Source organism: Paramormyrops kingsleyae, chromosome 19 (assembly GCF_048594095.1).
Source record: "Paramormyrops kingsleyae isolate MSU_618 chromosome 19, PKINGS_0.4, whole genome shotgun sequence".
NCBI lineage: Eukaryota > Metazoa > Chordata > Actinopteri > Osteoglossiformes > Mormyridae > Paramormyrops > Paramormyrops kingsleyae.
In genome coordinates this window covers 22844331-22871989 of record NC_132815.1, presented here as the reverse complement: position 1 = coordinate 22871989, position 27659 = coordinate 22844331, and the positions used below count along the sequence as shown (strand labels likewise).

At 42.3% G+C, this 27659-nt stretch overlaps 1 protein-coding gene across 2 annotated transcripts; it reads right to left on the bottom strand.

Moving 5' to 3' along the window:
• Positions 1–322: 322 nt before the first annotated feature.
• Positions 323–27659, bottom strand: snap25a (synaptosome associated protein 25a). 2 transcript variants are annotated; one of them, XM_023806727.2, is made up of 8 exons: positions 27496–27659; positions 16085–16229; positions 13306–13347; positions 10141–10189; positions 7380–7497; positions 2990–3109; positions 2561–2705; positions 323–1752 (listed from the first exon to the last, which is right to left on the bottom strand). In XM_023806727.2, exons 2-8 carry the CDS (start codon positions 16154–16156, stop codon positions 1684–1686), a joined length of 615 nt encoding a protein of 204 aa, XP_023662495.1. In that variant the 5' UTR covers positions 16157–16229; positions 27496–27659; the 3' UTR covers positions 323–1683. The 2 variants fall into 2 exon arrangements, with proteins under 2 accessions (XP_023662495.1, XP_023662494.1); XM_023806726.2 differs by lacking the exon at positions 7380–7497 and adding an exon at positions 7067–7184 and having other exon boundaries at positions 27496–27654.

Genomic DNA, 27659 nt, shown 5'->3' with positions numbered 1-27659 from the left:
GTTCATCTTACACATAGACATTAATGTTTAATTCATCTTCATGAGGGAGGCCAATAATTCTGGAATTCGCTGTATATCCTTGGTTATATAAAGCTGTTTCAATGTTGTCATAAACAGCTGGACCCATATGGCACAAACAGCTTACGGCCTACCCATGGCTAAATTGTTGAATCCATCCTTAATTCTAAGTTAGGGTTAGGGTTAGGGTTAGATTATGTGAAGCTTACTAGCCACTTCCCTTTCATGAATCGGGTAGAGGGGATTTTTTCTGGCGGAGAATTCTCACGCAACGTCAAGGAAAACAAGGATGCCGCACGCCGAGCAGGTTTATTAATTTTAATCATCTCAACTAGCTACAAAATGTCAACCACTTCACAAATTGACAGGAAACAGAAGGAGAATTACTATTCCATGCGTCAAGGACATTGATCTCATAGTTGAATCTAGGTAATCATTCCATTATGGTAGGTATTCATCTTCTGAATTCTAACTACTCAACATTTCAGCGATTTTGGTGTGCATAGCTCTCAGTACAGAAGCAACAGAAAACTTGAGTTAGCAGTTTTTTGTTCAGGATCTTTTTTTTTCTTTTCGTTTAACCAAGTAACAAACCACATGGGGAGAATAAACTAACAAGATACAGTCTTTTAAAAAAGTGTCGTCTCTCAGAAATATGCGCCTTTTGACTTATATTGCATTTTTTTTTCATCATAAAGAGCATTCAAACCTTATAATACAGCAGAAAACCAGCCCCGCCTTTCAGCATTTATTCAACATGTTAAATGAACTGCACATTCATTTAAAAAACAGATTTTTGTGCTACAGCCTTGTCTTTTTCATATATTTATTCACCATAGATCATTTGAGTATTATTTTACAATGATGGTCACAGTCTGTAAATGTATATTGACAGGAATAGTGGCACTATTGCAAACCTTAAGGAATATGACTCATCCGGACTGTGTTCCTATATCTAAGCATGCTGTCAGTTTGCTGCTGCCATGTCGGACCATCTTTTTCAACGGGTTTTATTTATAAGATTCTATTATCTATCATTGGTCATGCATAACGGACAAATCACATCACTCGAAGTGCAATGTCTATTACAGCTATGTTTCGCCTAGTTGCACATTGTCTAAGCATGAACTCAGAATGGTGAATGGAGGAGAGAAACTGAGGCCGGCTGTTGTTCTGTAGGTGCTTTTTCAATTAGGATAAATTTTCAATATTTTTCTTCCTCTTCTTCGTTTATCGTTACAACATCAAAATAAGGAGCATGGCAGTAGCTTAATGGACTGACACAGTAGTACTAAGACGATACTGAAATACTGAGAAGGAAAAACAGTTTGTATAGCATTCCTACAATAGTTGTCATCCAGCAAAGGTATACTGTATATATATATTTATAATATATATATATAAAAAAGAGAACAGAAACATCACAAGTGAGCAGGAGCCATCAAATCAGCACTATATACAACCTTTGGAAAGGAAGAAGGAGCGAAAGAAATCGTTTACAAGGACCATCATTTAAAAAGCAGACAGACGACACAGAACGACATTTACAATGGGGGAGGGGGGTTGATATGTGCATGTGTGCAAACCTATTAGGTAAATACCATGATAAAAGCATATCGACGCCGCTCAGAGAGCAGCGCGGGGGGAAAAGCACGATGCTGCAGTCTAGCCACTGCCCAGCATCTTTGTGGCCCGCTGGTTGGCTTCATCAATCCTGGTTTTGTTGGAATCAGCCTGGGGGGGAAGAGGAAAAGACAGAATGCATTAAGGGATACTGTATCTGGCTACCAGTTATATGCATACCACCCATTTTCTATAATCACTTGTTCAATGGAGGGCTGAACGCTTTGGGGAGTTTTACTTAGACAAAAATGTTCTGAGGGTGGAACGAAAAATGATTGTTTCAGAGAGATAACCAATCAGACTGTAGACGAGATGGCTCTAAGCAACTAGATGAGGTGGTCCCGCCTTCTCTAGTTGCTTAGAGCCATCTCCTCTACAATCTGATTGATTAACTCTCTGAACCAATCATTTTCTATTATGCCTTCAGAACATTTTTGTGTAAGTAAAACTCCTACGAGCGGGCTGAACCTATCCCAGGATGCAGAAGATTCACCCTGGATTGGATGCCAGACCATACATTACGAAAAACTTTACCATACATTACGAGAAACATCAATTTACTAAAACTGCCCACTTTTGGAAGATGGGAGGAAAACCTCTTAAAAATGACGAGAACATCCAAACCCCACGAAACAGAACCAGGACTGAAAATGGACCCATAGCCCTAGAGGGGTCAGGCCGCAGTGCTGCCCATTATGCTGTCTGTATTTCTGCAGTGCCTAAAGAGAAATGCCGTTTTCCAAGTATTTTGAAGGCAAAGCATTTCTAAGAAACTGGACCACGTGTATGACACACAGACGAGCTAAGAAGTTAAAGAAGCTTGAGACATCCTAACATGTTCTGGGAAAAAAACTAGAGTTTTGACCACACAATCCAAGAGTCCCAGGAGCAGAACAGGAAGTGCCCTGTAAGTCAGCACCTTCTCCATGATCCGGTCGATCTGGCGGTTTTGAGTGTCGATCTCATTGCCCATGTCCAGGGCCATATGGCGCAGGTTGCCGATGATTCCTCCCACCTGCTCCAAGTTCTCATCCATCTCTGATTCTCGGGCATCGTCCGTTACCCTGCCAACAACAGGACAGACATGCGTCGACTGTGAGGTCCAACGGAGACTCAGTTAATCCTGTGCTGTAGCTTCGCGCACTGTAACAGTGTCTCTGGAGTTACAGCAAGGTCAAGGATATGGGCTCAGAGGCCCCAGACACATTTACAGTAGAATACTTTGCTCCAGGAAAAATTCACAAGTAGGTTTCTTTGCCAGTGTATTTACATTTTGAAATTAAATATTCAGTTTGGCCATCCCTGCAGAAGATGAGAGACCGTTCCAACAGAGGAAGACCCCTCTCACCTGCGGATGAAGCCACCGCTGATGGCCATCTGTTCGCGTTCGTCCACAACGCGGGCAGGCTGACTGGCCACCACGCCATCCTGGTTATTCCCCCAAGCCTTGCCTCCACCACCCTTCAATCTGAGTGAAGATGAAGAAAAAATAAGCATCTGACCTCATTATACCTGACCTCACAGGCCTAAGGTCTAATTTATAGTCTTTTTATGTTTTTTTTTTATTATCTTGTAACAACTGTGTCAAAGAAGAAACTTATGCAAAGCTAATTTAGTACACAGCCCTCTACACTTCAAAGATGACCTTGCAGATCTAAGTAAACTGAAGTATTTAATATCAAAAGTCTACTAAGTTTCCTCTCCATTAGACTGTGACATAAAAACATAGAGGACAGGCTATGGCAGACAGACAACATAGAGTGACGGGACTGTCACACAGTGGGTACACTGCAGGACATTAGCAAAAAACGGAGGGCAAAACAAACAGGATCAGAACTGCAGCTCTCTGTGCAAGAAGCATTTCTAATGTATTACAGCAGTAACCAAGCTCATAGCTTGATTAAGTCTGCCAAGTCCGAACGATGGCAATGCCAGCAATGTTTAGCGCGGCTGCTAACAATCCTTCTGTATGTTACAGTAATATTACATCAGCACTTTCAACATCTGCGGGTCTTCAAAATGCCCCAAATAGCACTGCAATGTAGCATGAGCATAGTTGCAAGGATGCACAAAAAGTAAGCAATCTGTCTTTGGAAGCATGAAAGGGGAACGCTGCTATTTTTGCTAATCCACAGGAGGCCACGATGGCAGCTATCCTACATACATTCAATGAGCGATTTACTTCGCAGCTATCTACTAGGCTATATTAATGTTAAAATGTAACATCTTGATCGTTAAAAATTATGGAGAAATGTTAATCAATAAAATGTTTAGGTCTATAGATGTACTGACTGAGGGACTCTGCGCTGCCCCTTTGATCTCTTTGTCCTGCTAACCCTTCCAGCAGAAACTTTCACCCACTACTTGATCTCGGTCATAACACTTATTGAGGGTTCAGCTGTAGACCTTTGTTCAATATTCAGTCAGGATTCTCAGTGAGCTCTTGTTGAAACGTCAGTATACATGCTTCGTACCCCTAATGCACGTTTTTGTTTATTTGGAGCTTCCTAAGGCTAGTTAGCAGCTAGGCTAAGAGCCGCACCATGGCAGCACATAATGAAATTGGCGCTTCCAAAAGCTAAAACGAACAGAAAAAGCATAAACAGCAGACCACAGTCATAAGTCATATCTTTCTCAAACACAGCACAGGAAACAAGGGATCTGCTCACCGAGGTACAGTAACAAGCATCCCCTGCTTGAGTTTTCCTTTCTAATTGAGTTGTGAGGCAGTTATGAAGGTGCTTCAGGCTAACATAGGGCCATTTTATCCCCTCTGTTCTCTTTCCCTCTATGTAGCATCCTAAACTATGAATTATGAATCTTCTTGCATGACCTAAAAATGGAGAAGCCTCCTTGCTGTAGTCTAATTTCAGAAACAGAGTGTCATTTGCTTTCCTACTGTATTTTTTCTAAAGTGTAGCATCTATAATTCACATGACAGCAGGGAGAATTTCTCTTAAGTACAGCAGAAAACATATTAGGTGATATATATATATATATATATATATATATATATATATATATATATATATTTATAATATAGGCACATTTTATTCAACTTAGCCTTAACCTTAACCTAACCCTAAGCCTAACCCTAAACCTTGATTGCTGTTGTATGAAACAGGGTTGGAATTTATTTTTCTAAATAAGTTTCTTTGTCTCCCTATTAGGAATTTAATTGTCGTATTATAATAATGCTGTTTGAATGAATATGTTAATCGCATAAATAAAATCAGCCATCTTTTAGATTCTCTAAATTTTTCAAGAACAAGACTTACAGCACTATAGTAAATTCAAAGACCAGGGGACAAGTGGTCTGAGGTCATTTTATTTTCATGTTATATTCATGAATAACTGAGTGAACTAGAGTTTAAGATAACCGGACTAACAGTGAAGGAGAATCAGGAATACCTGTGTGAAGTAACAACGATTTTCATTGGAGGTGACCTGGATAGCTAGATGTTTACTAACTCCTTTCCTGCCATTTTGGCATGAGATATATAACCTCCGGGTTACATATTAAATCACCCAACAAATAAATACATGTAAGAACCACAAGGAGGTTACATCATATTGTCCGTTAAATTGTTTACCCTGTGGAAATGTGTGGGGAAAATGAGAAGTATTCAGCCTTTACATCATTGTCATCTTACAATATCACCTTCATCATCCACATCGTCGTCGTATCCGATAGCATGCATCGCATTCAAGGGCACGTCTATCAGTCTAACACGTCAGTGAGGTGCATGCAACCTGGCATTCAGCAGACTGACCACTTATTTATCAAGATCATCATGTACACATAATCAGAGCTCATTTATACCACATTCCACAAAGTAATCTTAGTAAATTATGTTTTTTTTATTTTTGAATGGAAAAATAAGAATAAAAGATTATCACATTCCATTTATTTTTTATGTCTACCGCTAAGCAGGTTCAATGCACCGCAAAAGTTCATGATTTTGATCATCATTTCATTATCAGTTGATCGTTACCTGCAATGTGTGTGGTTGTGCTTATGCAAAATGGGAGCTTCCCACAAACCAAAATGTCATGTTCTAAATTTGGCTGGTATTAATATGAGGTACAGTCAAGGTCAACCATGTTGTCTTGGGGAATTATCTTAGCTAACAGATCTCAATCTGCAAACCAACCAAAGTACAATTATAATAAATGAAAAACAGTTGTGTGTGTGGTTTTTTTGTATATTTTTGGGAAAAAGTAAAACATTATATTTTTAAATTATAATCATCCTTGATTATTATTTAAGGATAGAATAATTACCTAAATACCTAGAATCAAATGTCTAATTAAAACCAAGAAAGGCTAAATGGAGAGATGTGGAGATATGTCTTTGTAATGTAATATGTCCTTTTTACCTCAAGCTATAACAGAAACAGATTAACTGTCTGGAACGAGTAGGGATATGAAATAACACTCAATAGTCTTTCAGAAGAGTAATGATCTAATGGCCAAAAATAACTGCTGCAATAAGAGCACATTGACCTTGACGATACGGGCAAAACTCTATGTTTGACTGAATCAAATTTGCACACGTGTTGAATGGCACGGAAACATGGCCAGGTTCTGTAATTAGGATGGGCCTGCGGCCCGGCCCAGTCAGGTGGACCAGAACTGTCCGCCTAGGTGCAGTGGTTGGGAGATGGGGCATGTGCTTGGTTGGCCATGCTAGATGCACTGGAGCTCCCTGTGCCATGTGATCCCAGTGTCCCAGCCCCCCCAGCTGGTATGAGCCACTGTAAGGGCAGTGCACATAATTCAGATGGGTACTTTTAACAGGAAGTGCCAAAGAGTGAGCTTTTTAAGGTATTCCCCAGACACAAAGACCAGCCGGGCGTCATCCTGCTTCAGTGATTTTTTACATCATGCAGGTGATGCTTGCATTTATTCTTTAGTTATTCTTTGTATTCAAAACAGACTATGAAGCATAAGGCTGTGAGCACTGACCTGGCAGAGCCGGATCGAGTGAGGGGGCAGGAACACCGCGTGGATGGTCACACTGCAGCATGCCTCATTCAGACGCGTACTTCCCCCACGGGGCCGTGCTAAAACCTACAGCCGTAGCTAAGGGATTCTCATGCCTCATGCTGGACGTGCCTCAACCCCCACCCTCAAGAACATAGTGCAGTGTTTCCCGATCCGGTCCTTGGGGATCCACTGACAGTCCACGTTTTTGCTCCCTCCCAACTCCCGGTAGGAAGCAAAAATGTGGACTGACTGTGGGTCCCGAAGGACCGGATTGGGAAAAGCTGACGTAGAGGGTCGCCCCAACTCGAGGAAAGAGAGGGAGGGATGGAGGAGAACAGGGTAGGGGGCTAAGGTGTCCTTTGCTACGACCTCTCAGTACGACTATGACCGCTATCTCTGTGGCAGGCAAGGTGACAGGCAGGCAGGCAGCACCTACTTGTTACACGGACAGGAACAGAGACCACAAAAATTTCCTAGATTGGTCAAATTCTTTTCTGCTTCTTTCATGTCCTTATTGATTTGGTCCATTCCTTCTTCGATGCGCTCCAGTTGCTCTGATTAAACACAAGCATTCAATCCCCCACAGAACGATGCACGTGAGAAAGAGAGAAAAAAAGAAAGAAAGGAGAAAAGAGAAGACAAAGAAGAGAAGACAAAAAAACTTCAGACATTCACTGTGACAGAAAGAAAAATAAAGGTTTGGACGCGACCACATAAGCAAGGGCCTCTGGCACTTGGTCAGTACCTACTTGTTACAAGGACATACGAAAAGGCCACAGCATTTCCCTAAATCTTTTAAATTTTTCTCGGCCTCCTTCATGTCTTGATTGATATGGTTCATGCCATCTTCAACACGATCGAGTTGTTCTGGTCAGGATAAAGGGATGACAGCAGTGGAATGAATCTTACTGGTTCTATCTCAGAAAACACAGTAAATGAGCACTAGGCAGGACAACTAGGATGCATTAAAGAAGGCTGATGTGCGGGTATGGCGTCGGGTAAGCAGAGCCTTACTATATGGTAGTAACAAATAAGTAAATAAAGTAAACCATCCATCAGTTGATAATAAGAATAATAATTAAAATAAATGTGTTAGCCTTGATGTCATGGCATTGTAAGGATGCTTCAAAAATTAAAGAAAGAGAAGCCAGGACATGGGCGGTGAGTCTGACGTCTTGTGGGGATCGTGGCCGTGATCGACTGTCAGCCACGAGTCTCTGTCAATCCCCTAGTGCTTCTGTTTGTTACATGGGCATCTTTAGTGGGGGGATCGGTGTCGGGGGGGCAGGTCTGGGAATTCTACCAGGCTAGTCGATTAATGGAAGCTTTGAGGGCTCCTGATTTATGGTTGTAGAGGCTGTGGGGGGTGGGGGGTGAGGTTGAGGACTGGAAGCTGAAACTCGGTGATGTCGTACGCTCTTATAAGATCCCTGCAGCACAGCGATGCACCACTCATATATGTGGAGATGCTGTCCTTCAGAAGATAAATATGACTTTGAGATGCAGAGAAACAGAAGGAGCAGGAAGTTGAGGAAAGAAGCCGTCCCTCTGCACTGGGGGCAACTACCCTGGATCCGGACTCTCATTACGCTACTTCCCCAGAACCTTCAGGGTTCTGCAGTTCCACGCTGCACCGTCTCAGGCCTGTCAGTCAGCTTTATACCCAGGACAATCTCCTGCTCTGCAGCAGCATTTCTGCACCCAGTTTCTGCTGGGAAAGTGTGCTGCGGGTTTTAATTGCGACTGTGCTCCACATTAACTGACCCATATGGTGTCATTGTTTAAGCATTATGGTCCAGTTTCATCAAAAGAGATTATTATCAGCCGATTAATATAATTAATGTACAAAAGTATTTCTAATAAAACATGGTCCTGTACAGTATGTAATGCAGTGTTTGGAAACATGTTCTTTTTATGGATTTCTTTTATCCTTAAAGAAGACAAAACCATTTTATATGAATAAATTCATGTTTGATGTAAGGAGAATGTTCACGATTTAGTTTCATAAGCCTGCTCACTTTTTGCCGGCCTCCCCTCCCCTCGCTGTTCACACCGATTTTCACCACACTCCTCATCTTGGCCCTACTGCAGGTTCCCACCGATGGGCCAGACTTAGGCTGGCACAGAAACAGAGAGATGCAGCTGACATCCCCGTAATCCCCTTTATTCCAGGGAAGGGCTGCTAAGCCCCCGGGACAGCAGGCATGGAGACGTCCGGCGTGAAGCTGCAGTCTACACTTCATTCTAGTTCTATGTTAATCAAACATTTTTTTCCTTCCAGAACTTGAACCAAAACATCCATATGGGGAGGGGCCTCTACGGTCATGGAAAAATATGAGCACCCAGATACAGTTATATATAACAAGTACTGATATTACAATTTAGTAAGCTGCACATACTACTGATGTGTTCGATTCAGTCTTAGATCCTGTTTGGGTATTAGTCTCTGCTGAATGAAGGTCACGTGGACACGGCCCTGCTGCTTTGAAGCATCTAAAGTGGCATTTGGGCAGGAGAATTTAGCTGAATCACTCCTGCAGTCCCTTAATGGGACTGTAACCTCTGTGGTCCAGACAGCATATGGACAGTTATACCTTGCGTGGGCAGATGGGTGGTCTACCGTACAGGCGAGAAGCCTGCGTGTGAGTATTCACCAGATTAACAAAGGCAGTTAAATCTCACAGAGAGTCCTGCCTGCTGCCTTTTCCGCATGGGCTGTATTCGCCGGGGTGGGAATTCTCGTGCCTTTGAGGACAGCGTCCAGACGGGGGTAAGACAGTGGGGGATTCATATGGAGCTTGGGGAGGAAAGTGAGTTTTGTCTTTACCAGCAGAACTGATCGTTTAAGTTTCACCTTCGACACGTGGCCCTGAACTGACTCCCTGCGTGTGACGCACAGGAATGAACAAGCAAAACTGGTAAACCTCTCCATTGTGCAGAACATGGATACCTTTTAGCAAAGACTGGGTACATGTCGCTCAGTCACACAATAACATTTCTTAACAAAGGCATTTGTCATGATTGAATGTAGTACCTGTGGCAGAAGAAGCCTTATAGCTTTTAATCGTTAACTTCAAAGTATTATTTACAAATGAAACCATTTCTGCTTCAAATCATATGTGCTTCAAAATATATCGAATTTAATCAGTTTATGTGCTTCAAACACACTGATTTAAGTACATGGAAATGACAATATATATCAATTCTATGTTTCTAATAATATGTTTCTACACACACCCACAGAAAATGAGTCTTATAAGCTATTCAAATACATACATATATATTATACAAAATGTGGGAGGATTTTACTATCAGTTTTTTTACTTCCTCATTAAGGAGTTACGGGAAGAAAGCCATCCCATATCATTATGCAAAAGTGTTAATTCCTGAAACCTCGTTGTTGTCCTACTGTCTTTATGATTTCTCTCCATGTACAGATTGTTTTAAATATACGGGATGAGGTTGCAGTGCCATTACTGACAGAGGACCGTCACCGGCGTCCACACGTACCTCCTTGCTCATCCAGCATAACCAATGTCCTGATACCAGCATCTTTACTCTGTCCCCGGAGAATCACAGCAAAGAAAGGCGCACAGCGACAGGGAAAGTAACGGAAGGAGAGAAATGAGATCAGCAGATATGCAGGTAACTTAGTGCAGAGAAAGGTTAAGGATTAAGCACAGAAACAACACGGCGCTCCGCCATAAAACAGTGTCTTAGGAACATTACAAAATAATAAATGACATTATAGTGCAGAGTACTTGTTATTTTGTGTTAATCCCTGATGAACATAAATTGCCCTGCTGCTTGGTAAAGTGTGTAAACTATCGTATAAATCTGTGCAGGAAGCCGTCTGATTTGATAAACACAGATATAATTTCGCTATTTATAAACACAGTTTTCCAGACTTGCGACTATAACAAATGTATGGTGTAATGCAGCTGCACTTCCCTCTAAATAATAAAATAACGAGGGCGTATAACAAACGCAACTGCTCTGCTTTTCGTCTGCCGGAAATATAGCCTGACGCACCGTGTGACTTATGATTTGCTTCAAGGTTGTCACACGCAACTGGAAGAGGCGGCAGACCGGTTTCTCGGTCTGTGTCCGTCCATCTACCAAGTCTGTGTCCACGGCAGGGTGAGAACACAGCGAGAATATGCTGGTGCTCATTAATGGAGCGCCGTGCTACATCGTGACTTTACGAGCATTCGGTGGCTAAACGGGGTGTGGATACAAGGAGCTTGCGTTGGTGCGGGGGAAACGCTGTAGGTGGGTCACCGTACAGATTTATTAACGAAGGGAGACGCACACCTCGCTAGGTAGTTTAAATCCATATTTATGAGAAGTAGGTAATATATTTCTGTGTGTCTAAGATATAATTGGCCTGATTGCTTCAGCACAGCACATCTCACATAAATGAGGTGAGTTTTATTGCAGCTAGAATGAAATCATGTATTTCTGGCTTAGTCAGATTTACTGTATAATGAAAAAGAATTCAGGAAATGCTGTAATGGAAATTCAACCCACCTAGTGAAGACCCACCCTCTTATAGAAGAAAACTGGAAAACAATTTCTTAGGGATCGAGCACTGAAGCCTAACTCCAGAATGATTATTATTATTATTTGGTAACACTTTACTTGAGAGGGCACAAGTAACTTGGTAACTCAATTGATGCTCAAATACAAGTCACCAACGAATATAGTGATTGCTTGACACATATGAACCGTTATGACTGATTAATGGTGAACGAACATAGGATCAGTACGTAACTAACACTTACTTTCTGTTTAAAGAATACAGTTAGTGAGAGTGTACTGCTACATTATTTGTGCCCCCTTATGTAAAGTGTTAAATGTTTTTCATTTAAAATATTTTGTTTCCTTTGTATGACAGCAAGCACTACGGTCTGCTAAGTCTGCTGTTTCTATTTCTGATTATTTATGCATTGGATTTCTCTCCAGATTCCTTTTTTATCCATTAAGATAGGCCTATTAGATGGCATTCTGGAAATCTCAGGGTGCATGTATGACAGCTGTTTCTAAAGACAGTGTCCTTCCAGCTGAGATTTGAAGATGTGTCTTCGGGGGCTCATTATAAAGGAGGCAGCCTTCACACTGTGTGCCCCCCCAAAGTGCCCTGGCTCCAGCCTATCCCTCTGCTTGATTTCCTGTATGGTTTCTGCCCTGACTATGTGAGAAAGGCTGACAGTTACTGTTTCCCAAAACTCTGCCCATACTCACTATGGAGGCTTTTCACTGTGAAGTTATGCTTCCCTTCTCTCTTCCCTAACATACAAAAATAACTTAGTTTAAACCTGTTCTTATAATAGGTTCACTCACCACTAATGAGCACTATGAGCCTTTACTCATATTTATTAGTTAATATTCAGCTGGTCACCATGACATGTTTCTATTAGCTTAATTAATTGGTGTTCGTATCGCATTTGATATACCATGTGACCAGGCTTCCATGTTCTCATCTATCTATGCTATAAAAAACATGGTGTCCATCTCTGTAGATGAATACTCTGATTATATAAGACATATAACCTCCGTATATTCATTTAACACATACTGTATAACCTCTGTATAATCATATAATACATATAACCTCCATGTATTCAGCTTCTTGTTATTAATCTGCTTAGGAGTTTCTCTGCCTACAAGACATTGGCTGTTCACAAGCAATGCTGAACTTTATGTCCCTGTGCGATATACTGAGGTACGCCCCGATGTCAGAGGTGGATTTCAGGTCCAGAAAGTAAAAATCCAGACCAGGATTTTGTTTCAACCAACCAGTTGAGTATAAAGAGTCACAGTCACAGAGTAATTAACTGGTTGGTCTGCATTTTTACTTTCTGTACCCGAAATGTCTGTCTCTGGCCGATGTTATTAAACTACATATGTCAAATCCATGTCCCATCTGAAAATGCAAAGCATGGTAATGTCAAGAACCGGCACGGAAATGAACATCAAGCTATACAGTATTTACGTGCATAAATTCTGCCTGATCTCCTATCAGGAACACCAATCTGTAACTGCGTGATGCATGAGCACTGCACGCCAAGTCGAGTTACACAGTAACAGGTACAGAGCTCAGTGCTCTTCTAAACACCTCGGACTAACAGGATCCCCTCCTTCCATGATGCCTGACTGTGAGCAATGAGGCTCTGCATCCTGTCACCCCTGTCCGGCCTGACGTTGCCATAGGCAACCGGGAAAGTGAAGCAGGCAGCAATGTTAGCAGGACCTTCTAGAAAGTCAAGAGTACAATGTGTATTCTGTGCAAGTCGAAAAATGAGGATTTGCAGTACAGTGTTGGAAGCTGAGTTCTCGCACACTGCTAGAAAAAACGTACCAATCTGTACATTGATGGGTACAATTAATTATCACTGGGGCTGTATCCTCAAGGGTCTGCCAACGTACCCTAGCTGTAGGTAAATGTACCTTTTAAGGTACAGAAATGGACCCTACCATTGGGGGTACATTCATGTCTTTTGTACCTTTGGGAACAAAACTTTACCAGGGCTATTCCCTTATCTCTGACAGTGTATGAGCAGGAAAGGTATGCTAGATATTCGTGTTTGCGACAGATAGTCATATACGCTTTATGTGAAGCCCCTCGAGGGCTTCCGCAGCCGCATATTCTCGCTTCCCAGGCTTGCTTCTTACCTCTTCCACCAGCTGCAGCATCCGGCGAGTGCTCTCCAGGGACTGAAGAGAGAAGATGAGAGAACAGGTACATTTCAGACTCGTATGCCCCCTATGCAGCAGACGGGGGCTGGGCAGAGTTCTTCACCAAAACCCAGCGGATGCTTTCAGTAAAAATCCTCACCAGTCACCTCGACACTGCTGCTCTGTCACAGGGAAAATGGACCGAACGCTGTCCAGTTCACATAACTAACGGCTCGCTTAGAGATCGGAATGCTGACACACTTCTCGCAGAATGTTTGAGCGTCAAGAGTTTGTCTTGACAGTACTGCACATAGTTTGAGAAAAAATAAAAATAATCCAAAATTGAAATGGATTAAGTATTAGAAATATATCAATAAAATTGTCTTTTTTTATCAATCCATGCTTTACAGAGGCACATAGCAAACGTTATGCACAAAGTTCAATACTAAGCTATCCATGCACTTTAAGATGCATCATAAATTTGATGTTGCTTTCATCAGTGAAAAGGTATCACTATTATTGTACTGTTATAGTCCAATGATAGGACTTTGCATTACTTAAATTAGATCAATCTGCTTCTAGAATTAATTAATTTCACCACTGATTCAATGACTCTGTTCTAAAAATAAAGACTTCAATTTTTTGGGTAATTCTACAAGAAGGGGATGTTCTATAATTATGATTCAGGGAAGATGAGTCTGCAATTTTCTTTTTGCATCCATTCCCAAATTGTTACAAGTAATGAAATCAGTATCTGTACACGTTCTCTGCAACGGACACTTCATATCTCTGCAGAGCGTGACCTTCCACTCCCGCAGGAAGCAACACTTCAGAGCATCCGTGTTTGAGACATACTGGCAGTGTGCCACAGTGGGGTACGTCCTCAGTTAGCATTTCAAAAACTAGCATGTGCTGATTCCAGCTGGCGGGCTGTGCTCCACACCCATGCTGTTGTGGCACTGTGTGTGTGTCAGGTCGCAGTGCACAGGCCAGTGTGGCAGCATCAGTGAACTGCAGTGGGCGCAGACCCCTCTGTAGCCAATAACACTGGGCTTTTGCAGGGTTCAGGGGCGACAGATTTACTGTCAGATCCTCCTACCCGCCCCCGCGCAGCCTCCCCCTCCTCTCCCTAACACCGATGAGCCCCCCTGGATTGCATGAGCCAGCTATGAATCTTTCATGAGTCAAACAGAGCATATTCTCCTGCGGGAAGGCGTGATATGTCCTCCTCGCTCATTACAAAATAACGCGGCGTTTAAAATGCAGATTTTCTCAGCATGCTCCGTCACACAGGTGGTTGAACGGTCAGCCACGTTGCAAACTGCTTTCCAGGAAGTTCTGTTTTTCCACTGCAGCATGTTTGTACGGTGAGTCATTTTTATCTGTTGATTTGGAAAAATTTTGAAAGAAATAAGCTCCACTCATATGGAAATACTGACTGATGCACAAAAGTATAATAATTTAGATAATTGGACTATATTAGGAAATACTGCATGCGATAAAAACTAAATTGGGATTTAGTTTGAGATTCATTGAGATTTGAAGTAAAAAACATTTAGCCAAAAAGGGCATTGTAGCTAATTTAAAAAAAAAAAAAAAAAAACCTCCAGTTACGTTATTACTGTTTACTGTTTTTCATCCTCCTAATAAATTATCATTTGAAAATGTGTTGTCCCTGAGAGCTGAGGAAAACATTAACGTTAAGAAGCTTATGCACAGAAGCTTGCGAATCTGTCCAAGCGACTGACATCACCTTAAGTGACAGTAACAGCCTCTGTTGCTGGAGATTAGCCCTAGCTGGCTTACGGACAGATACCAAGCTACAAAAATGGAGAATGATCACTCAGACATGACAACCTCTGCAACTGACACTCAATTACCTTTCCTTAGAGGTTATACCATCCATAATCTGGTCTTCTTTAAACGCTACAATGTACCACAGTGACTCAGGGAATGGAACATCTAACACGATCAGTTAAAACTAATGAATGTATTGTATGTGTTTGTTATATGTGTATGAAGGCCCACCGCTGCTGGCTTTTCAGTCAAGGCTGACTTTCAGATGCTGGTCATGCGGAGCGGTGAATCAGCCTTTCGACGGGGGCGACTCCATGAGAGCTTCTCTCGGGCTGGGCGGCGTAGCGAGCGAAATGCTGCAGCGTTACGTAAGCACGGGCATCGCTCGCGGCCCCCCCCCCACCCGCCCTCCCCCTGACACCAAACGCACAGACCGAGCTGCGCAGTGACCGCAGAACGAGCCGCTTATGTCGCCGACTCCTGGCAACCTGGGGAACAATGAAGCCGGGCGTCTTCTGCTGCAACGCGATTGGCCAGCAGGAAGCCCCGCCCACCCCAGAGGGCACAGTCTGGAGCCCCATCCCCAGGAGACCTCCCACCCTCATACACCGGAGCACAGTCTGTTGTTCTCAAAGGTCGAAGAGATTCTCTCTTTCTTTATTTGCTTTATTTTGTCATATTTTATGCAGTATAGTGTCCTTGGGGGGGGGAACCTATCCCTGGGGCTCTACAGCATGACACCCTGGCAAAAATACCAATGGTTTTGCTTTATTTTGAGTATGTATTTATGCTATATAGTAATATTTATGATAAGCAGTTTCGTCATACATTAATGTTTTATATCACTTCAAAATTGGGGACGTTTTGCATCATTTCAGCTTGAACTTAGATTATTCCGGAGTGCTCTGAGGTGGGTACAGAGAGCCCATCTTCCCGGCTCTCCCTGACGCGTTGGGTTCGCAGCCCGGCGGCCTCTCACCTCGTCGGCCAGCTGGTCGGCGCGCTGCTGCATGTCCGACAGCTCATTGCGCATGTCCGCTTCGTCCGCCATAGCTGCTGGGTGTGCTGATGCGTGCTCTTCACCAGCAGGCGATCGTAGGGTCTACCAGGAGGCACTGGGAAGACTGGAAGGAGAACACGGTGCTCAAGGTCAGTATCCAGAAACGATGTCATCTCAGGATAAACAAGCGAGACACATTTTGAGAAATACAGCCAAATTTAAATGAGGTCTAACATTCACTCTAAGGGTAATTACTGTGATAAGACCCACAATGCAGTTAATGATCAAACTTCAATGCAACCCTCCTGCTGTACAGGAGAATTTTCAGCTCTCGCCTACGGAATTGCTTCATTCTGGAGGATCATGTCCGATCACCCGGCAGGGATTTCCCATATATGCCACACGTATGTCTCCATGTGCGACCCAGACATCAGAAACCTGCTCCCGACACTATGCAATGTGTAGCTAGTCTTTAGCACTGAGCAGAAGCGCCTTTCATTTACTGTGGCCCAGCCGAGTGCGGACAGCAATCAGAAACCCAAAGCAAATTGTGTGTATGATATCTGGGCATGGCGAGGGCAGAGATAATGTGCATATCTAAGTGACAATGTACCAGTTGCTTGTTCTCCTATGCAAATGGTAAATATCTGATCTGGATGTATAATTTTTCGCTCAACTGATTTTCATGAAAAGCCTGCACTCAGGCTCAGGCTTGTCTGGGGCAAACATGATAATGAGGGAGAGTAAGAGGGGGCTATTAGGGCCCCCTGCCCCCAGCGGGATTTGGGGGCTGCAACTCATCTGTTTTCAAGAGAAGGTAAAACTGGCTCCAGCTGGAAGGGGGGGGGGGGGGGGGGGGATGGCTGGGCTATGGAGAGCCGAATGAGGCCGGCGCCGAATGGCTGTCCTGACCTCAGCGGCGACGACGTGCCGGAACGGCATGGCGAAGAATGAGGCACCCAGCTGCGTGTTACATGGCGCAAGCGTGACAGGCGATTATTCCAGCTTTTATACGGCGCCTTTAGCCTCTGGCAGCCACACAAGCAGATTAACCAAAGGAGGCAGCCACTCTGCGCTATGGATCCTAAGTAGGTCAGCTGCACCGTGTCAGGGAATCTGCTTCGACTTGGAACAACATGGAGCCATCAAGCAAGAAAACCAAGCGATCGCCAATAACAGCGATAGCATCATGTAGCAAAATAGGAGGATGCCTCAGTGTAACAATAAAATGCATCCTCTCAGCTGTCTGTCCTACGGATGCAGCAAAGTACATTAGTGAGTGGGTAGTAAATGTTGCAAATCCATCATCCCTGGGCACAAAGGAAAACCAACCTTCTCAACGCTCACATACTCTGAAAGGTTAGGGGATCGTTGGCACAAAAAAAGGCTTTAAAAGATTCGTTGTCAATATTTTTTTATTTGTCTCTCTCCTCGACTGACTGATCATGTGTTACATAAAATCCCGGAGGTCACTGACTGTCCTTTACCTGCTCTAATGCACGGAGGAGGGAGGACTGGTGAACAAATCTGCGAGCAAGAGAACCATCAGCAAAGAGCTTTTGGTATCCTGTGCATGGAGTACATGGGGAGGCAAGGTCATTATGAATTGAGTTCTGGTCCATTCTACTCAGTACATCTATAATACCTTGAACCAGTAAAATGTAGAGATGGGTACCGGTGTGAAGGAAAGGTTGCACGTCCAGGACAAAATCCCAAAAATTCCCAGAATGCTCAGGTATTCACCTGAGAAAGTCGTCTTTCAGCAATTTGCCCAGAATGTTACACTTCGATGCGTTATTTCACCTATGAGCACAAATCCTTCCAATAATGCCTTCAAGTCAATGATGGAAACCAAAAAAAAGTAATACTACATCTTTTATGAGTCACTTAAGGGGTAGCAAGCTCGCTCTTTTTGAGGGATGGGAGGTCTGTAATGTAGGGAAATGATATTCCACACGCTGGTCAGAGCTGCAGTATGTCTCAGGGGGCTTCATCCACCTGAACCTCTCAATTCTGGGACCATGAACCCAAAGGCCTCTAAAACCTCCTTGATTCTGTAGTTATTTGACTGCTCTTTACTTAATCTGGATTATATATCTGGATGTATTTTCCTTTATGGTGGAAAAATATTCTTACTGTTCTACCATAAATGGTGTTTTTTCCCCACCCTTTAATCAAGCCCATTGCATAACATGCGACTTTTTGTCCTGCCCACCAAAATACTCCAAGGCCACATGATCTCAGCACATACAAAAAAACGAAAAACTGAAAATGAAACCATAAACAAAGACGCGGAAGTCTCTGAACCCCAGAGAATGCGGCAGGCTTTGCTACAGCTCCAGAGAAATAAACAATGACGGTAATTTCTGGGGCTAACAAAAAATGGTGATATGAGACTTCAAATCCCAAACCTCTCATTGTTTTAACTACCAAAGTCTTGGTGAGACTCTGGGGTAAAGCTGAGAGGGAATTGTTAGCTCTGTTGGATGGGAAGGAAGACTGGAGCAAGGTGACCTTAGAGCGAAGCTGTTTGGGAGCACAGCAGCATGACGTGAAGCTAAATGGGTGGAGCTCAAGAGGACTAACACAGGCGTTATGAAAACATGAGGATGATGGACCGCCTGCAATTTGCTCTTCCACAATACCTCATAGGACACATGCAAAATTGATATCCCCAATATCGGTATGGCTCCTTCCTCAAAAGCCCTTCTTGCATAAACGGATTGTCACTCACAAAATGAGCTGTGGCTGTAATATTTACAGTCCCGAGAGGTTTGATGAGGCATGGCAATGGTCTGAATACTGAAAACATAGAGTAATGTTTCGTCTTAGATGACTCTCTGGAACGGAGCCTCTTTGTTTTTATTAATGCCGTTTTACGAAAGGCATCTCGCCAATGAGTCATTCTGTTAATGCCGCCTTAGTTCCACGAGGACGCAGGACAAACAAATGCATCTGTAATGCATAATATAAGGGACAGGCACCCAGTGCCAATTACACAACACGGTTACTCTTACCCAGTGCCAAAAGACAGCTGAGAAAACAGCTCCGTCATTTTAATCCAAAAAGACAAAAGTAGGAATCAACACTGCAATGTTCCAAGTAAATTAATCCTTTCACTAAGTGGACGTGGTATTGCATAGTGACAGCTGTAACGATAAATGCACTTTTTTGCAATGAGTGAATTAAATCATAGAACTCAGTACTGACTAGATTGCCAGATATATACCTCAAACTGTCAATTTAACATGACACATGTACAATGTAAACGAGGCAATGTACCAGAATTACCCAGAATTCCATCGAGTCCTATTCATGGAATCATTGGCAAAACCCCCCCTGCCTGACATTTCTGTCTGGCAAATGCTTGTTGACACATGTAGCATTAGTCGCCAACCTCATGCCGTGCTACCAAGCAATCCCGTGCCTGTCATTTTACATTCTCTGTAGGTACGCCATGAACATATGTGCCTGGCTTTCGGCTGTCACCCCTCCGTCGGCTGTCACCACGAGCACCGTTTTGGCTTTAGCAGATGCCGCTAGTCTATTTTTGGCTCTTGTGGGTCACATGTTCACTTGTGCCCAATAAACTTGTCAACGAGCCATGCCTCCACCCATGCCCGAACTCTGCCCGAAGTGTCCCACCTGTACGAGCATGTTTGTGAAGTCTGGCACCATATAATAGAATCTTGGCCAATTCCATCCCCTAAATTTCATTAAATCTGACATTTTCACCACTAAAGCTATCTTCTATAACCCTCTGGTCTTTCCTTACCTACTCAGCCAAGCCAAAGTTATTATGCTTGTCACATAAAAGCATAAGATGGAAAACTGGGGGCGGGGGGGGTGGGGTTCGCTGCCAATTCAGATTACATTACAAGGGGGGGGAATGTCGCTACCAATTCAGATCACATTACAAGAGGCTTACAAGCAAACTATCAAACTAGTTTTCTGTCTTCATGTGAGACATGATAAACACGAAGACTGTTGTCACGCCTCACCAGCTCTTGGTGCCACCCAGCATTATAAAGGTTTGGTTGGTTCCACAGACATTATTGCATTGACTATATTTAGAATGAATCATGAAATGTACCCCATTCATTTCTTGCTCCGTTGTTGAAACTACATACAGGATATTTTGCAAATAGTATGTTCAAATCAATGATATAAAGCAGGATTCTCCAAGAAAATTAAGATATTTGCCCTTGCCAAAGAAAAGATGGTTTTTCAAACATTCTTATTCAGCACTGCAGTATTATTCATTCACTGACCTAAAAACTAGACATGCACAGTAGCTATAATTAAACACTGCCTTAAAAGCAATGTGACAGTTTATTCAAGCATCCTCCAACTGCATGTTCAGAGTCGCAGAGCGTTACAATCACAATGACTATAACTGGACAGAAAGTCATCTTTAGCATACTAGGAAGGATTATTAATTAATATGTCTGAAGTATGTACTCTTACATTGCTCTTTTGTTTTATCATTCAATACTTCATAAGTGCATATCGTATAAGGCCTAAAAGGCAGATTTCTGTTATACATTTCATGCATATTTTCATCAATATGCATCCATTTATATGCTTGTTTGTTTATTTAAAGAAGCACTTAACATATGGGACTTTTTAATGATTTATTTTGTATAAATAAATCTTAGAAGTTGTTTTCATTGTGTTAAATTGTCTCTGTGGTCTAAAAATCAACCTAAAATGTTGCCCTACCGCTACTAGAGAATTATGGTGTTGAAGCCACAGATGATCCCTACTTAGTGTTTAAGACCCAGCATCCGGCGTTTTCAGGTTGATCTATCCACACTTCTGACATCAGGAATCAAGGGACGTTTCGCAGACGAGCCACTTTAAGCACTTTTGCCTGTGATCAGGGCTCGTCCTCCCGGGGCCCCAGTGGCAGCCCGCTTCTGCTCTCAGGCTCCTTCCTGAAACCTCTGGCCCCCTCCAAATGCAATAAATCAGTCACCCAGACACAACTCTGCGGCTAGACGTCCCTGAAGCTTTAGTCCCAAATGGCTCATTACGTCCTGTTTTCAATCTTATATCCCACCTTTACTCGGCTGCGCCTACTTAAAGTTACTGAAGCAAACCAGAAACGATACATGAGGAGTGAAAATATACATAAACCGTGATAAATGTAGTACTCCTAGTGTCTGGCCAATCTTCTTCTCACTATGAGTGACACCTGACTGGCAGGTAATGACACTGGAGAAAGACCTTGGTCACCCAATGATCTCTGCAGCATGCTGCTCTCACCAGGCACCGATTCGCTATTTTGCGCTACCTGGCCTCAACGCTCACCCTGTTCCCCCGGTTAGGGGAGGGCAGCAGAGGGGCGGGACCTGTGGGCCGACACCCCCCCCCCCCCCCGACCGTTCTCACATGCGCTAGTGGAGCCACTTCATTGACGGGATCGTTAAACACAAGCACCTCCAACTGCACCCCCCCCCCCCCCATTTAGCCCCCACTCCTCCGGGGCCTTGTGCAGATGATCGTGGAGTACGGGAAGTCAGCCACACGTCAGCGTCCGATATGCCGCAGCAGCGGCTGTTACATTATGAATAACTTTTCATTTAATGGATAAAAAGCTGAGCCGGAGCCTCATTTTAAAATGGGGCCCTTTCACTTCTACACAAAAACACAGGCTGTCCTTATCTAAAGTCTCTGAGCAGAGCTGCTTCAGGAAAAATATCCAATTGTTTGTATGTGTGACCATGCACACCACTAAGGGGGTTAGGAGGATTCCAAGAGGCACTGAATTAAAGTGGCCCTAAAGCATTAGGAATATAATTAGATTGGTCTGAGTTGAGGGGCCAAAATTATATGCTTTCATGGTGCCCAAAATCTCTAGAGGCACCCCTGTGTGTGGCCCACCCTGAAAGTCCATTTTAACCTTAATCTTAACTATCAAAGTTCTTGTAGTTATTTAGTTAGGCATCTGCTTTGGAATTAAAATGTAATACAGTATTATAAAACAAAACTTCTTATTCATAATTTACTGGTATGCATGCATTTTTTTGTTTATATGAGTTTTATATTAGCACGTCATTTCTTAATAGAGAAGAAGTATGAAATTGATCCCCTCTCTTAGTTAATGACAGCTGTAGTGTATCACTAAATAATTCAGCATGAGGTAAGAGCAAATGCATGAGAACATATCAGCACTTACTGGTAAAAGGAGCTGTACAAACAACTGGAGGGAACACATGCAGCAGAAATAAGATGTTCGACACTCTCATTGTGTTACAATCACATAGCAACCAGGTGCATTTACCAAATTTTCACTGCTTAAACATACAATGTAACAATGATGGTATTATGAACCACTCCTGATTTAACCGATTTCGTGCAGGAATGATTTGCTCGTTTAATAAAAAATGCAAAAAGAAGCACAAATTACAGAGAAAAAATCTCTGATTATTGCGATGCAACCAAAAATAGCTGGCATTCTTTATAAAATTTCACTATACTGTAAGGCCAGTCTTGAGAGATTTTTTCTAAATAAAAGGAAACGATTAATCTGCTCAGGAACTTGACTGTTGAATGTTTTCAAATGAACATTATATGGTTTCATACTGATTCACGTGTCCAGATTTGTTCTTGTTGACATTAATTCTATAATCATTTAGTAAACAAAAGAATGAAACTTATACTTTCTACTTGGTTAGTATACCTAAGCTTGTGACCAGAGCCTGCTTCGTCACTAACTTACCTCCTCTGCATCATCGTGGATTCAGACAGAATTCACCAACACTGTTAGAACAATTTTGCACCACTAGTAGCCCAAGCTTAATTTAGTAAGACCTGGTGGAGGTTTCTTTTACCCCAAAATATGTAGGTTTTAATGTCTGTCAACATTTCGATCAATATTGAATTAAAAAATTTATTTCTGAGTTAATGTCTTCTACACAAATAATAGGTTAGCAGAAGAATATAACAAGATCTATGTTATGCTGCTGGTGAACAATTACTTAGATTAGTTCAATCTTTATTCAGTTGTATTCTGGAAGGACTTGCCAATGACCAGTTCTGTGTAATTTGTTGGCTTAAAATAATCATGTTAATGGACTAAAGTCTTTATATTCTGAGAACGAACCTTAGTAAATAGTAGGTTTGACTTTACAGTTGATGCATCGAGACAGACATAGGTGCCACTGTATGCAGATCTGCAGGAAATTCTGTCACCAGCGGTTTCATCAGCATTCTAACTGAATGGGTTAGACAGCTTATTTGGTCACGAGCTTGATTCTCTATGGGGCAGAACTGCTGTCATTCCCATAAACTGAAAAAAACCAGGCAGGCAGCTGATATGACCTCAAGACAGACAAAAGTTTGTGTTTGACAGGTTAGAAACAAAATAGCTCCAAAAATACCATGACTGCTACATGTAAAAGTTTATTTCATTATCAAAGCATCATTAACATCTGTGATGGTCAGAAGACTATTACCTATCCAGAGGATAGCTAATTATATTCCATAATCAATACCTTGTACATCCATGAGGATATTTTTGTCTTATATCAAACTATAAAAATAATGCAGCCAGAAAGCTCTTTTGAGTTGCTTGAAATATTAATGTTAATATATTATTAAATATTAAATTACTATTAAATATTAAAATAAATATTGTATGACCAAATTATTCCTCTTGTATGAACAAAGTGACTAATTTAATTAACTTGCCATTTTTATCAGCATTGTGTCAGATCTTGTGGATGAATCTACATGAATCCCTCATTTTGCTGTAGTGGGTATCTGTTTGAGGGCTCTTTCTTAATCCAGGACAATGTGTTAGTAAAGCAAACAAACAAACCAAGGAAATCCCTTAAGATGCCATCATGAAAACGGGGCTATGGTCTGTCCTCCTGGCGATATGAGAAACCCTCACCTCCAGTGGTGTCGTAGTAATCGCTCTGTAATTCAGGACAACAGGATTTCAGGGAGCGCTTCTTAATGAAGCTGAACAAGACAAAGATACTCAAATTAAACTGGCTCTGTGTCATAATTCAGATGGACGTGCCACACGTCGTGACGAGCCTACTCAACGTCTTCTTATATGATTATTAATCTTAAAATATGAGTAAACGATGAACCTTAAGTTGGTGATTTAGGACTGGCTGTTCCCGTTAGTGTCACAGAAACATTCTCTGTTATTAAAATGATAATAATAATAATAATAATAATGATGAGATCCCCTGTGTTGTGTAGGCTCAGAGACAAGATGGCGATAAGTCAGATGGAATTGCCCTGCGATGTGCCCTTCATGGTTAGAACGGAGCTGGGAGGATCTGTGCACTTTTTCAAATGCTAAACTAGTGATCTGAGCGCACAAAATCTATGAGGTGCTCTGTCACAGTGGGTGAGCGCTTTTTAATGATGATTAAGTCGGAATGAGCAGCCATTTTGAGGCAGGCCTGTGGCGCATGTGTCCACCGTGCCTGTTCCCTCTGCAGCTCAGCCCCTAGCTGCAGTGCTGCTGCATTTCACCTGGTTTAAATGCGAGATGCAGAGAAACGACGGAGGTGCGTGGCTGGTATGTCACTTTGCCTCTCTCCCATATATGTATCACACAAATTTCCATGAACCAAGTTACTCACATGTGCAGAGGTCAGTAATGATAGCTAGAGAATCCCTAGAAATCACCGCAATTCCTAGTCCTGAAACGGGAGTGAAACCCTTACATCTCCTGAAATGGCAGATTAATCATTTAAAGCACTTAATTTGATATCCTGTTTTGTGGCCAAACGTACAGCATGCCAGTTGGTAACACAAAAGATAATTGTGTATTTCACCAGCTTCCCTGAAACACAGTATGGTGTTACTGCTAATAAATCACAAGTTAGTAACTAGTTATGTAATGTAACAGATAATCGTGACTGTAATTTTACCATTTCTTTCTTAATTGAGAACTCAATGTGCTAAATCCAGTGCATTGCAATTTAGATATCTCAGCAAATAGGATATTTGGAGAAAATGCATATATCCAGGTAGGCTGAAAGAATGTTTTTCTTGTGTTACTTCACATTTACCAAAGATCCACTATTTAGTAAAGCCATAAAAAGAAGAATCAAACCACATTCTTATATTTATATTTAAAAATATTCCGAATTCTTATAAGTCAAAGACGCATTATAAAAAGTGCTTAATAACATTACCTGTGACACACAAAACAAATCAATATGCCTATGCCATCGCAAAAACTGAAATTTCTTTTTCAATACATTGCCTCAGCTATAGGGGGCACTGGAGAGAAGGCAGAACCACTGTCACTCCTTTATTAAGGTCTCGGAAATTCCATACAGCGTTGATCACAGCACTGCATACCACTTAATCTAAAGAAGAGAACTGATAAGGTAATGAGGATGTCTCGCTAAACTCCTGCTTCCCTAAATGGCTCCTGACTTCTCCAACATGGTTCAGAATCCAGGGAAAGAGAAATTTTCATGGTTTGCAAAAAAAAAATCTATGCTTTTGATTACTATTAATGACCCTTTAAATAAAACTTACAATCATTCTGCCTCAGCGATACCAAATCGTTCTTAGTGTCTGCAGTCTCTCCTAGAGAACGGCGTGCTTTGACCGGGATACCAGTAACATGCGTGGCAGCAATCATGGTGTAAATCCTACTAATGATCATCTGTACTAAACCAATCTGAGCTGCATTAAGCTCGCAGAAGAGACTGCCAAGACCCTGCCCGCCTCTCCCACTCAGAGCCAGCAGGCAGCACGGGGGTTTCCCTTAGAGGCTCACAATCACAGGAGCAATTACGCATACATGGGGTTTCACTGCTTGGTTAAGAATCAGGAATCTGTGTTTACTGGTATTAACTAATCTGATAGTTTAGTGAACCTATATCATGGTAAACTAAGAGATAAGTATTCAAATTGAAATGTATAAGAAAGTCAACTTTCAAAAATGCTAAATTACATGCCACAATGCAGATGTAATATTTAAACGATTTTTAATCTGTTACTTATGTATCAGTTTCGGAGACTTAACGAACAATGAGCTCGTGACCTAAATATCAGGCTTCTGTCGCAGCCAAAATACCTGATGATACACACAAACACCCCGATCAAAGGTCCGCATTGTCAGTCTTCCCGTGTGTCTTCTCCTGCTTTTCATTCAAATTTTAACAAACGTCACTGATTCGATTACAGCGACGACCATGAAACAAATATAAATCGATTATCACGAAAAAATTGTATTTTACACAAAAATCACCAACCACCCGAAGATATTTGTTCACAATTTGACCATATTGCTTTAAATGCTCCATTAATTCATAACAATGCAGCATGCAGCCTACCTTCTTCAAAGAACTAAGCCCATTAAAACGGTCTGACACCATATTGATTTACTCTGCAGGTACAATAACCCACCGGACCCCTCCCAAACAACCCCCACCCATCATTTACCGGGCAGGAAAGATGTAATTACCGGTGATCTCACGTTAAAACGCGACAAGGAAGGGGTTATATTGACGCATCTGCTAGATTAGCACATAAACACCGACGCACACAATAAATGCACATTTATTAAGTTAGACACTCCGCCTAAGCCTCCTCCTCCTCTTATCGTTGCTGCGCTGTGTCGCAGTTTGCATGTCGCACGTATCATCGCAGACCCCGCATATCGCTTCCTCTCTAACTTCTCCTTCATCTGGAATCGCTCCTTCTACTGCAGCGTCGCTTTTGTATTCCGCATTTCGTGTCTGAGCATAGTGGTTTAATCCCGACATAAGAGCGAGGGGCTGGCGGACGACGGCACGAATCTAATGGCACCACCTGATTTAATCTCGGAGGAGAATAACTGCCCCTGCGCAAAATCCCCAAAATGCTCAACCAAATCCCAAAGCGACACGTAAAACGGCAGCATCTCTAAACGTGAATCCCTATGTTTTACAACAAGCAACTGTAAACATATACAAATGTCTGGCCCTTGTTGTGTTTTTTTGGTCTTTTTCCCATCGTGGATCTTTTTCCCACTGCGCAAACGGCGATCGTCGATGGGTCGCTGTCCAGGGTTCTGAGAAGCAGAATCCGCCCACGCCGCATTACGGCCATGCGATCCGAGAGCCGCTTCTGCACATTTACTGAAGCGTCATGATTGCAAAGAACCCGGTCCGATTCAACAAACTAAACTCGTAAAAAATTACAAAATATAAAAAAATGCTCAATAAACCGCGATAAAACCTGGTAAAATTAACTGTATTCCATAGTAATTCTTCGTCCGTGACCCTGAAAAAATAACCTTTTAAAACCTCTTATCATTAATGTTGCATTAATCTATAGGTTAAGGTAGCAAAAAATATTTATTTTGTACCTGTATTTAATAATAATAAAAGATATTAAACAAAAAAAGCCCATTGTCCTACCTGAGCTGGTGCTGGGTGGTTTGCAGTCAGTCCCGAGGAGGAAATGTCTGCGTATTTCAACCACGAACTAATGTTACCCCCCTTTTTTCAAGACTGCAAAGGAACTGCGCGTTGCTGATGCCTCATCAGTTCTTCCTGAATGGAGAGCAGCTCTGCCATCGTCA